The 12,959-nt window shown below is 34.3% G+C and overlaps 1 protein-coding gene across 2 annotated transcripts in view; it reads left to right on the forward strand.

Annotated features, from left to right (window-relative positions):
* Nucleotides 1–12,959, forward strand: part of NUP107 (nucleoporin 107) — a 42,094-nt gene that overhangs the window by 24,804 nt on the left and 4,331 nt on the right. For both annotated transcript variants that reach the window (XM_079139180.1, XM_079139181.1), the window contains 11 exons: nucleotides 70–215; nucleotides 350–398; nucleotides 3,509–3,578; nucleotides 3,906–4,024; nucleotides 5,245–5,283; nucleotides 5,904–6,054; nucleotides 6,778–6,890; nucleotides 7,870–7,972; nucleotides 8,750–8,910; nucleotides 9,737–9,862; nucleotides 10,430–10,543. In XM_079139180.1, the coding sequence (XP_078995306.1) occupies nucleotides 70–215; nucleotides 350–398; nucleotides 3,509–3,578; nucleotides 3,906–4,024; nucleotides 5,245–5,283; nucleotides 5,904–6,054; nucleotides 6,778–6,890; nucleotides 7,870–7,972; nucleotides 8,750–8,910; nucleotides 9,737–9,862; nucleotides 10,430–10,543 (1,191 nt within the window). The remainder of the gene's footprint in view (nucleotides 1–69; nucleotides 216–349; nucleotides 399–3,508; nucleotides 3,579–3,905; nucleotides 4,025–5,244; nucleotides 5,284–5,903; nucleotides 6,055–6,777; nucleotides 6,891–7,869; nucleotides 7,973–8,749; nucleotides 8,911–9,736; nucleotides 9,863–10,429; nucleotides 10,544–12,959) is intronic.

Raw genomic sequence — 12,959 nt, forward strand, 5'->3', positions numbered from 1 at the left:
TTTTTTTTTTTTGTTGTTGTTGTTGTTGTTGAATATGTTTGTGTTTCTCTTTTGGATTGGGGGGAAAAGCTTCTTCCTGTCTGTGACACCTGGGAAGACACAGTATGGGCCTATTTCCGGGTGATGGTAGACAGTCTGGTGGAACAAGAGATCCGGACATCAGTAATGACGCTAGATATAACTGAAGAACTCCCTAGAGAATATTTAGAAGCAAAGTGAGTGTGTTGGTTAGTTTCTGGTCATAGTGGTTTGTAGTACGCTCCTTTAAGTTTTATTTTATGGACTTTTTTCATATTATTAATATTATTCTATTCCTTTTCTTTTTGTTTTTTTTTTTTTGTTTTTGAAGTTGGACTTTAGAAAAGGTTTTCGAGGAACTTCAAGCTACTGATAAAAAGGTAAATGTTAATATGAACTTGCTAGTAAATGTGAAATAGAAGGTGTTATAGTTAAAAAGAAGAAAATATGTGGAGCTTTGTTCTTCTTTCCCTGCTTTTTCTTGCCTGTTATCTAAATAAGAGCAGATTTTTTAAAAGGAAAAAGCTTAACCATGTGAGTGATACATCATTTCTTTGGTTTAGGATTGGTTTCATCCAAATACATGCATATAAGCTACATTTAACACCTTTTTTCAAAACTGGAAATATACAATGGAGAACTAATAATAAGACTTTCTTTTCCTAGATTCCCAAAAATCTAAAATTCAAAAATAACTAATGATCCATGATCTTTCAAATATGTATAAATTATGCAGATATTCCAATACAGTATTTTGGAATTTTCTTCACATTGCATTACTCTACAGTTTTTTGTTTTTTTGTTTTTTGTTTTTTTTTTTCATTTAATGGTATCTTTCTAAGTTGCTATAAATTTCTTTCTTTTTCTTCCATTTTCTTTTTTTTTTTTTTTCTTTTCTTTCTTTGTAAGTTTATGTCTATCACTCCTGTCTTTCCCTTCCTTCCTCCCTCCTTCCCTCCCTCCCTCCCCTCTGGGGATGAAACCCAGGACATCAAGAATGCTAGGCAAGTGCTTTACCTCTGAGCTACACCCCTAACCCTTTCATTCTATTTAATAGGTACATACTATTCTGAAGAATGATGTATAATTTTTTTAGTCATTCCCTTTGGGTGATATTTAGGTTGTAGAATTTCTAGTGCTATAATGAATGATTATATGGTATGGCTTTGTATACATGTGTGAACTTATTTTCTCATCCTGTTTCCATGGGATAATTTCCCTAAAAGCAGGGTTGCTGAGTTAAAGAGTAAAAATATACTCTTCTATTATTTTTTTTTTTATATTTTCTTTTTAATAGTATGGACCTTTATTTTATTCATTTATTTAAATTTATATGTGGTGCTGAGAATCAAACCCAGTGCCTCACACATGCTAGACAAGTGCTCTACCACTGGGTCACAACCCCAGCCTCATATATATACTCTTTATACATGTACATACATATATACAATGTTTCTAAATTAATAATTATTGGAAAACATCATGTTATACACCTTAAATTAATACAATTAAAAATAAAATTAAAAGAAAACATTTTAATGGAAAATAATTACCAGATTATAGCAATTAGTTTATACTTCTACAAGTAATTTATTAAATTGTATATTCTCACCATTACCAAATGTCATAACCTTTTATTTTTTTCCAGTTTATTGGAGTAGGTGGGAAATAAGGGTTCACTGTTCTTTTTTTTTTTTTTTTAACATATTTTTTAGTTGTAGATGGACGCAATACCTTTTTTTTTTTTTATTTATTTTTATGTGGTACTGAGGATCAAACCCAGTGCCTCACACATGGTAGGCAAACACTGTACCACTGAGCCAAAACCTCAGCCCTCACTCTTCTACTTATATGTCCTTGTCTGTTATGACTGAACATATTTCCCTATATACTGTGAATTTCTTGTCTATATCTTTTAGTTATTTTCCTGTTGGGATTTATTTTTCCTTATTATTGTATGGTAAGGAAATTCATTCTTTTTCTGGCAAGTGTTTTTACTGGTCTATTGTTTTGGTAATTAATAAATAATAAAATAAAATAAAGAAATAGATGTAAATATTGGAAAGGGGGTGAACATTTACATATGACAGAAATGTAAGTCTAACAACTTAAGAATGACTAAGTTACTAGAATTGATAAAATAGTTTGTTAATAGCTAAATATAAGACCATGTTACCAAAAAACAGCCATTCTCTACTTCTTATAACTAATTAGAAAAGAATACAGCTCCCCATCCCCCAAAAGTTCCATTTAAATGAATGACCAAAACCAAAGGTGTCTAGGAATGAAAGCAATTAATAGTTTCAGGACCTATGTAAAGAAACATACAATCTTACTAGAAGACAAAATAAGACATAAAGAGATAAAACATTCTTGGGGGACTGGAGTTGTGGCTTGGTGGTATCGTGCTTGCCTGGCATGTGTGAGGCCCTGGGTTCAATACTCAGCACCACATATAAATAAATAAAAGATCATTGACAGCTAAAAAATATTTTTAAAAATTTTTGGATAGGAGGACTTACATAAATGTCAGTCATTCTAAAATTAACATACAAGTCTAATGCTTTGGAGATTATTTCTGGATGGGAATTTCCTGAGTAGAATAAGTGAGAATGGCAGAAAATTTTGAAAATGAAGAGTTGTTATGGGGTACTTGTCTGAGTGAATATAAGATACAACAAAATAATACAGCATTAGCCTGGGAAACAAATAGATTAGTGGAACACAAAGTCCAAATTAGAACGAAGTAGTTATGAAAGCTTAATGTCATAGGTGACCTTTCATTTCAGAGGGAACAAAATAGTTTATCAAAGGTAAATGGTCCTGATATACTTGGCTTTCCATCTGGAAGAAAACAAAGTTAGATTTCTACCCCTTGCCATATAATCAATAAACAGAGCAAAGATTGTGAATATAAAAAAGAACCAACACTGAAAGAAAACTGACTGCTAAGTAAAAACTAAAATATGCTTAACAAAAATAAATGATCCATTTTCAAAAGTCAGGTTGCATGTAACAATAATTGGTTTACTCTGTACCTGATTATTGTTTTGGTTCATTACTCCTGATGACATGTGCAGAAGAAGATACCTAAAGAATGGTTTCAAATACTATTACTCACATTGAAAGAAATCTTGTAGTTTATTTTGCTGAAGTCACATGTGTCCTTCCTTTCTGATCCACATGAAGTGCCAAGGTAAACAGGAATAAAATATAAAGAATAATCATTTGAAAACATTCCCAAAGATTAGATTATTATGTCATAGTTCTCTACCTTCAAAGGTATTATTTAGTCCTAGACTCGTAAGCCACAAGTATATTCCAAAGGGAGTATCTTTTCTATGTTATATTTTATTTTAATCTTCCTAAGGCCCTTCATTTCCAACTTTTGTATGTTCCTTCAAAAGTTTGACATTTTTAGTTTAACTCGAGTACATACTCAAGAACAACCATTAAAAGATTAATGGAAAATATAAAAAAATTTTTTCAGAGAGTTTTGGAAGAGAATCAAGAACATTATCATATAGTTCAAAAGTTCCTTATCCTGGGAGACATTGATGGTAAGGTATAATTTTATTCTACTTTGTCTGAGTTTCTTACTTTTTTATAGTCATTTTTGTAAAAGATACCAAACCAATGCATACGACTCACAACATCTTTTAATCTTTTAAAATATTCACCTATTTGAATGCAACTATTTACTTGTTATTCTAAAGTTTGTATTTAACCCAGTCTGTTTAAGAGGGTTTTAGAGAGTTATATGATGGCTTCTAACAATGAGACAATGACTTAATACCACTTTATTAGTGAGATAAAATTTTTTTGATAATGTTTATTTCTCCCCAACTTTATTTCTGTTGTTGAATCTTTGCTTTGATGGCTTGTAGGTTTGATGGATGAGTTTAGCAAATGGCTTTCCAAAAGCAGAAGCAATTTACCTGGACACCTCCTCCGCTTTATGACTCACCTCATTTTGTTTTTCCGCACTCTGGGACTGCAGACCAAAGTAAATAAAAGAGAACGATTTATCCTTCACTATAAGAGTTGATGCTATTTACCTATTATTGGTAAAACACGTTACTTTTTTGTTACTTTTTTCTAGAAATGGTGATAAGTGCAGAAATCTTCCATATAGTTTCATGTGGCCATTCAATGATAACTCACTGTGAGTGATGCTCAGGGTTCTAGTCTGTGGCCACACAATGCTGATGGTTAACTGATTTTTAAGAACTTCATCCTTAATGGTATCCAACTTTACTTTTTAAAGTTTAATTTTATGGTACTGGGGTTTGAACCCAGGGGCACTTTACCCCTTTTTATTTTTTATTTTGAGACAAGGTCTCACTAAGTTGCTTATTTAGGGCCTCACTAAATTTCTGAGGCTGGCCTTGAACTTGTGATCCTCCTGCCTCAGCCTCACAAGTTGCTAGGATTACAGGCATGCACCACCATGCCCTTGTATCCATCTTTAAATCAACCATCTGATCTGAATGAACCAGTCTTAAGTTCTATATGAGATTTTAAACCTTTCTTTTCTCTTTTTCTCCCCCCGCCCCACCGAGTGTGTGTGTGCGTGTGTGTGTGTGTGTGTGTGTGTGTGTGTGTGTGTGTGTGTGTGGTGTGTGTGTGCAGTACTAAGGATTGAGCTTAGGGCCTCACACATACTGTGCAAGCACTCAACCACTGAACTACACCCCCAGCCCTGATTTTCATTTTATTTTGAGACAGGGTCTCCTCTTTTGCCAAGACTGGCCTTCAACTTGGCAACCTCCTGCCTCAGTCCCCTTTGCCACCTCCGCCACCAGTAGCTTAGATTTCAGGTATACACCACCACATCTGGCTTCTTTTTTTTTTTTTTTTTTTTTTTTTTTCAGAATGTTTGATAACATTTGGTGAAGTACATGTAGAAGCAGAATGATTAAGAATCTTGAGTTCACATCCTTACTCAGCAACTTCTACCTTTATTATTCTGTGTAAATAAAATTCCTTGGGTCTTTGTTTCTTCTGTAAAATGTGAATGATAATGGTAACTACCCACCAAAAGTTATGATAGGATGAAATCAAGCAACATATGACCCTTTCCAAGCACTTAGCCTGGTGTATAATTATCCTCAGTGATAAATATTTAAATTATTAAATTATTTAATATCAGAATTTTTATGGGAAACTATTACTGGTACCATAAGTAGTTGTGTTCATAACTGAATTGTCTTTTTTCCTATGAAGGAAGAAGTTTCTATTGAAGTTTTAAAGACATACATACAGGTAAACTATGAGAATCCACAACTTGATTCTTTTTTTAATGTTGTAATGAAAACAAAAAAATCAGAATGTTATTTTAATACCCAGTGGTAGCAAAGTCATGAGAATCCATAAGAGAACTTTGAATTATGCTGAATGTGTTTATGTCTTTATTAGTACATTATAGTTTTACATGATAATGGGGTTCATCTTGACAGCCTTTACTGCATGTGATATAGTTTGCTCCATTTCAGTCCCCAGTACTTCCCCTTTCCCTCCCCAATCCCCTTCCTCTGCTCTATTGCTCTTCCTTCTATTTATTTACTTTTAATTGGTACATTATAGTTACATATGAAAGTAGAATGCATTGTAATATGTTCATACATGCACATGGTATAAAATTTGTTCAACTTCACTTCCTTCTTCTTCCCCTTTCCTCCTCTCCTCCCTTCTCCCTTTTCCCCACCCCTCCTCTGCTCCTGAATACATTTTTGGAATTTAAAATTATTCTGATGAGTAGCACAAATCTGTATCTCTTGACTTTCTCCTAAATACATTTGAAATTTTGAAGTAAACTTTTATAAAAGCATTGTTGATCCTAGAACTTTATTATTGACCTACTTTGATCTTTTTCTTATTTTTAGCTTTTAATAAATGAGAAACATACAAATCTCATAGCATTTTATACCTGTCATTTGCCTCAAGATCTTGCTGTTGCCCAATATGCTTTATTTTTGGAAGGTGTTACAGAATTTGAACAACGCCATCATTGCCTGGAGCTGGCTAAGGAAGCAGGTAAAATGGTTCAGCCATCCATTGGTCAAATTTTCATTTTGGTTCTTATAACATTTGTTCTTTAAGTTTTGAATCATATTACTCTTGGAGAGGTGGAGGAATAAAAATTCCAGTCAAGTTCTGTTTTATAAATAAAATAACTTATACCGTAATGTGTAAATTTTATAAATTTTGGCATTTTCTTTTATAAATAAAATAACTTATACCGTAATGTGTAAATTTTATAAATTTTGGCATTTTCTTTTATAATGTTTTTAGATTTTACATACTTTATATAAATATACGTGTGTGTGTGTGTGTGTGTGTGTGTGTGTGTGTGTGCATGTGTGTACATCTATATCCCTGTTCAATACTGGGAATTTAACCCAGGGGCACTCTACCACTAGGTCACACTTCTAAGCTCTTTTTAAATTATTTTTTAATAAGGTCTCACTAAATTGTCTATGCTGATCTTGAACTTGAAATTATCCTGCCTCAGCCTCTGGAGTTACTGGGGTTATGGGCATGTGCCACCAATTTTTTTTTTTTTTTTTTAATTGTAGTTCCAGAGACTGGGAGTGTAATTCAGTGGTAGAACACTTGCCCAGCATGCACAAGGCCCTGGGTTCAATCCCTAGTTGGGGGGGTGGGGGGGGGATTGATTTACCAAACTGTTGGGGCTATTTAGAGAATATAGAATCAATGATTATTCTGTGTTTCTTGTTACTTTAAAAACCTTTTTAGATTTGGATGTTGCAACAATAACAAAAACTGTAGTTGAGAATATTCGAAAGAAAGATAATGGTGAATTTAGTCACCATGACCTGGCTCCAGCCCTAGATACTGCCACTACTGAGGTAATTGATGGTATGGGGTAGCGGGTGAGGAGTATTGTAACTTCTGATAATCCTTCATCTTGTTCCTTGGTGAATTTCTGTTTTAAAATATACTAATTTCTATTTGTCACCCCCATCCCCTAGAAAGAATCTTTCTTAAATAAGAATGTTTCTTTGTCAACCAGGCATTTTACAAAAATTGGCAACAAATTTAAGGTCTTATATAAGGGATTATTTATACTACTTAGTAGTATGTTAAAGGAAGCTTCTCTAATAGAACAGGTCTGAGCATTGGCTTTTTGTTCATGAGGTTATTTTAGATATTTTTTAAATCAGTAACTCTTATATTTTCAGGAGAGAAGTTATATCTAAATAAAAAAACTATTTTATTGCATTTATATTTTTCATACCCCCATGATGATTAAACCCCCCAGGGGCACTTTACCACTGAGCCACATCCCCAGCTCTTTTTTTAAAAAAATTTTTTTGGGGGGCTGGGGATATAGCTCAATTGGTAGAGTGCTTACCTTGCAAGCACAAGGCCCTGGGTTCAATCCCCAGTACCGCAAAAAAAAAAAAGAAAGAAAGAAAAAAGAAAAAAGAAAAAAAAAATTTTTTTTTTGAGACAGGGTCATGCTTAGGACCTTGCTAGACTATAGATTGTTGAGGCTGGCCTTGAACTTGTGGTCCTCCCACATTAGCCTCCCAAGTTGCTGGGATTACAGGTATGCACCACCATGCCCAACAAGAAAATAATTTTAAAGTAGCTCTTTTAAAAAATCATATGGTTAAATTGGTGGGGCATATAATCCAGATATCACAGTCCGCTGAATTTTTTTCTATTATTTAGTAGAGCGCTGTTAAGTAGGAAAATAAATTAAATAATTCGAGGGAAAATGATGTTTACTAGAAGTGCAGATACAAGTTCTACCAATGTGCAGATTATTGTAGAGGTAAAATTGGTGTTTCTTTTTCCTTTTTTCTCCCTTTAAATGAACAGGAGGACCGTTTAAAGATTGATGTAATCGACTGGTTGGTATTTGACCCAGCACAGAGGGCAGAAGCACTGAAACAAGGCAATGCGATAATGAGAAAATTCTTAGGTATTTTATTTTTATTCTTTGTTCAGATCCATATATTTTTGAATTTTGTTTTGTTTTTGTTTTTTTAATCCTTTACTGAAGGTGAGAAAATCCAGCTACTCTTCTTTTGGTATTGGGGGTTGAACCAGGAGCACTTTACCACTGAGTCACATCTCCATCCCTTTTAATTTTTTAGTGAGGCAGGGTCTCACTACATTGCTGAGGGTATTGCAGGTTTTTGGGGTTGGCTTTGAACTTGCAGACCTCCTGCCTCTCGGCCTGCCACGTTGCTGAAATTATAGGCATATACCAGTGTGCCTGGCCCACCTATTCTTTTATATATCATTCGTTATATAAAAACTTATAATGGAAGGGCTGGGTTTGTGGCTCAGTGGTAAAGCACTTGCCTAGCATGTATGAGGCACTGGGTTCAATTCTCAGCACCACATAAAAATACATAAAGGCCCATCAGCAACCATATATATTTGTTGTTGTTGTTAAAACCTTTAATGGTGGGTTTTCATTATCCTAACCAATTTTGCACATAATCTCATGGCTGTCAGACTTTGAAAAATTTAACTGCATTTAATATCTCCTTTTATGTTACTGTTGCATGAAGCTAAGAAGACAGCCAGCTCATTAGGTAGAAAGATCATTAAGATCTTTAATAGAAGTAACTTCCGTACTTCTATTGGTTGCAGCTCACAATAAAAGTTGTAAACCAATCATTGGACTCTTTGAGAAACCATTACACAGAAGTTTATATATAGTGAAAATTGTACATTTGTTTTTTCACAGCATCAAAAAAGCATGAAGCTGCAAAAGAAGTATTTGTGAAAATTCCTCAGGATTCTATAGCAGAAATTTATAATCAGTGGGAGGAACAAGGAATGGAAAGTCCACTTCCTGCTGAAGATGATAATGCTATCAGAGAACATTTGTGCATTAGAGCTTATTTGGTGAGATTGAAAAGAAAACCACAACTTTAGTAACAACTTTTCTGATTCACTTTCAGAGTTTAACTTTTTTTCCAGAAGTGACTGATCAATCTTATCTCTCTTGTGATGATAGCAATGACTGATCCACAGGGAATTGAAATCATGACTTTATCTTCATTAGCATGATTCTCTATTCATTGCTAACCAACCAAGATCAGATAGTATATATGATGTCTGGAACTGATGTTTTTATTAAGATTCTGTGAATGCTGTCATGATGAAACCATGTGCCTTTGAGCTGCCATGATTCTAGCTTCAAAGTAAATGCTCTGAAGAGATTGGGGAAAAAACAGATTCTGTGAATGCTTGTCTCAACTTTAATATTTTTGCTTTTGGCAATAACTTAGAATAGCAAAATATTCTGTATTTGTTGGAACTAAAATAATAGCCTATTCATTCAAAATTTATTCAACAAATAATCAAGTGATTACAGTGGGCTAAGTAATAGAGCTAAATTTATGGATAATACTCTTATCTTTGCCTCTTATAACCAGTAGGCCAATCAAAAGAAGGTAGATAAGTAAACATGCATACTCGAGAGATGTCAAGATACATAAATAATTAGGATGCTGAGATAGGAGTAGGTGCTAGAAAACACTATATTTTGGTGGTATTAGTCATTTCATAAAGCATTTATATGTTCCAATCATTTGTGTATGTGTGTAAAATATACATATTGAACAGTTTCGTGTTCTGGTGCTGCAAAATTATTTCTAATAACCACATTTTTTAAAAGCCTTACTGAATAATAAAAGTGGAAACCTTTTTTTTTAAATTTACATTTTAGGAAGCTCATGAAACATTTAATGAATGGTTTAAGCATATGAATTCAGCTCCACAAAAACCTACTTTGATACCCCAGCCAACTTTTACTGAGAAAGTAGCTTATGAACATAAAGAAAAGAAATATGAAGTAAGTTGAATATGGATCTAGAATGAGTCCGTTGCATCTTAAAAATGTATGTTAGTATTTCTAAAGGTCATTTTTTTCAACAGCTATATTAACAGGTACTCTTTGTGTTAATGTTCTGCTTTGAAAAAAAGTCATCTCTTTTGTTACCTCCCTTCCCCTGCCCTGGGACCAGGGATTGAACCTAGGGGCACCCTATCACTGAGCTACCTCCCCAGACCTTTTTACTTTGTATTTTGAATCAGTCTCACTAAGTTGCTGAGACTGGCCTCAAACCTGATCATACTCCTGCCTCTCAAGTAGCTGGTATTATCGGCTTGCACCATTGTACCCAGCTGTTTACTTACTTTTCTGTGGGTAATTAATCTTGAAAAATACCTTCAGGTATCTTTAGCATTCATTTACAAAGTTAACATTTTAGCATTTTATTCAACTGCTGTCTGTTGATATTTGGCTACTGAAACATCAACTCTTGAATTGATGTTCCACATGTATATTTCTGCCTGTACATTATAAATACATTCTTCATTGATATTTGTCCATTATGTCTGCCTTGTGTTTGTTTTGCAGATGGATTATGGTATTTGGAAAGGGCATTTGGATGCCCTAACTGCTGATGTGAAGGAAAAAATGTACAACGTCTTGTTGTTTGTTGATGGAGGCTGGATGGTAGATGTCAGAGAGGTAAGCTGTGTGTTTTGCATATAGCCTAAATATATATACATATACTTTTTTTGGTCAGATGTGCTCTTTCTGAATAGGAGAATCTAAAGATTTTATATAACCTTTGTAGTTATGACTGAATATCCCATATATTCTTGGGTAAACTATTACTTCACATTTAATATGTTCACCCAGGATACTAAATCTCATTTTTAAAAATTCTGGACCTAAAATTTTAATTATACATGTATTAATTTAGAGATAGATAAGTCTAGTAGCATAAGACACATATAAAGCATTGACTTTCATTTCTGAGCTGTCCATTTAAACGACTTGGTGAGCTTTTTAAAAGTACAGGAGTCTATCCCCAGAAATTATGGTTTAATTAGTTTGAGGCAGAGTTCGACTGTTCGTTTTTTGTTTGGTTGTTTTGTTTTGTGGGGTGTACCAGGGATTGAATTCAGGGGCACTTGACCACTGTGCCACATCCACAGGTCTATTTTGTATTTTATTTAGAGACAGGATCTCACTGAGTTGCTTAGCACCTCACTTTGCTGAGACTGGCTTTGAACCGAGATCCTCCTGCCTCAGCCTCCCAAGCTGCTGAGATTACAGATGTGTGCCCTGCAGCTGGTGGCTGGACTATTTTCTTAATCATCTAGAAATTTTATAATGTGTGACCTAGATTGAGAACCAGTTACAAAAGTATTAAATGCCATAAAGATAGTACAAATTAAGTATTTTTTTTAGTTCAAGTGAAGAAAAGATTGCTTTGAGCTGGGAATATAACTCAGGAGATAGAAAGCTTATCTAGTATGAGTGAGGCCCACACACAATGAAAAAAAAAGAAAAAGGAAAAAATAGGATTTTTTTTTTACCTGGAAGGGCTCTGACAGGAAGCTTGAGAGCTGTAGCATTCAACTGAATCTTGGAACAAATAGGTAGAATTTGGATGAGATGAAATGGGGAAACAGAAGGATACTACAAATGATAATAACATCAGAGAAAAACACTGAGGCCTGATTCTGGGACACAACAGAATAGTAGCTCAGTTTTGCGTCTATAGACAGATATCCAAGGAGAACTGGAAATCTTAGATTATTGGATATTTATTTTGAACAGAGAACAACAGTGTTCTTGATACTTTTTCTTTTACCACTCCTAATATCCTCTTCTATTTATCTCTTATTCTTTCATTAATTTTAGCTACTACAGATTTCTCTCTCCTCTAGTTTCCCTTTTCTGACCAGAAGCAAAAAGCAATAAGGATAGAAGACTAGATTGGAACTTCTGCTTGCTGTTATTACTGATAGATTAAGGTTTTTTTGTTTTTGTTTTTGTTTTTACTGGGCATTGAACCTGGGGACACTTAACATTGAGCCACATTCTCAGCCCTTTTTTATTTTTAGACAGTTTCACTAAGTTGCTTAGGGCCTTGCTAAGTTGCTGAGGCTGCTTTTGAACGTGCTCTCCTCCTGCCTGAGCCTCATGAATCATTGGGATTGCTTGTTGCACGCCAGGGTGCCTGGCTTAGATTAATGATCTTGAAAGTGTCCACTTTTTAATCCTAAAATTCATAATAGAACTCCCCTGACTAGTTTTAAACCTTCAGCAGTTTCCTTAGGATAAACCTATCTCTTCTGATGCATGCTGGTGTTAGTGAAAATAAAATTTTCCTTATTACAAAATGCTAATTGTCACTTGAATTTTGAAAAAAAACTTGAGTGTCTTGTTGATGCATAAGTCTTTGCTGATTAATTAGTCTTAGAGTAATGAAAGCCACAAAACAGTGCGGAGTCTTACAAAAATGATGTTGGAATGGCAGACAACAAATGATACTGTATTGTTTGAGCATTTTATAAATCAGTAGTTTGTCTCAGTCATTTCTTCATAACTAATCTAGAAAAGGAGATTCCTTTAACAGTCAGATGATAATGGTATTTTAATTACTCTACTGAGTTTAGTTTATTACTCCTAGACATTCAACAAAGTAGGGAATTATCTAGGGCTCCTGCTATCACATAGATTATTTGTATATGAATTAGAAAATTGAACCCCTTCCCTTACACAGATAGGTTCCACGCTAGGCGCACATGACCTGTAGAATGGAGCATAGGCTGATTTCAGCTCCACTCACTCATTTGGCCAGCTGTCCTTGTATAGTGCACAACTATACATGATATCTCTGGCGTTATACACTGTTTTGTATAGCAACACCTCAAATTTGTGAGTAGCTGTAGAATGTTCCCATTAGTATTAGAGGTAGGTGGCAGCTGGAGTGGAGTTAGGCAGTTCATCTATAACTACTTTCCACTACTACAACTATCTCTACCTCTTTTTCTACTACATTCTAGTCTAAGCTTCTATTGTGTCTCCTTTGCTTCCCATTCTCCTCCTCTAGATATTTCCTTCCTTATCAATTAGTGATACTTTAAAA

The sequence above is a fragment of the Sciurus vulgaris genome, assembly GCF_902686455.1.
Source record: "Sciurus vulgaris genome assembly, chromosome: 5".
Classification (NCBI taxonomy): Eukaryota; Metazoa; Chordata; class Mammalia; order Rodentia; family Sciuridae; genus Sciurus; species Sciurus vulgaris.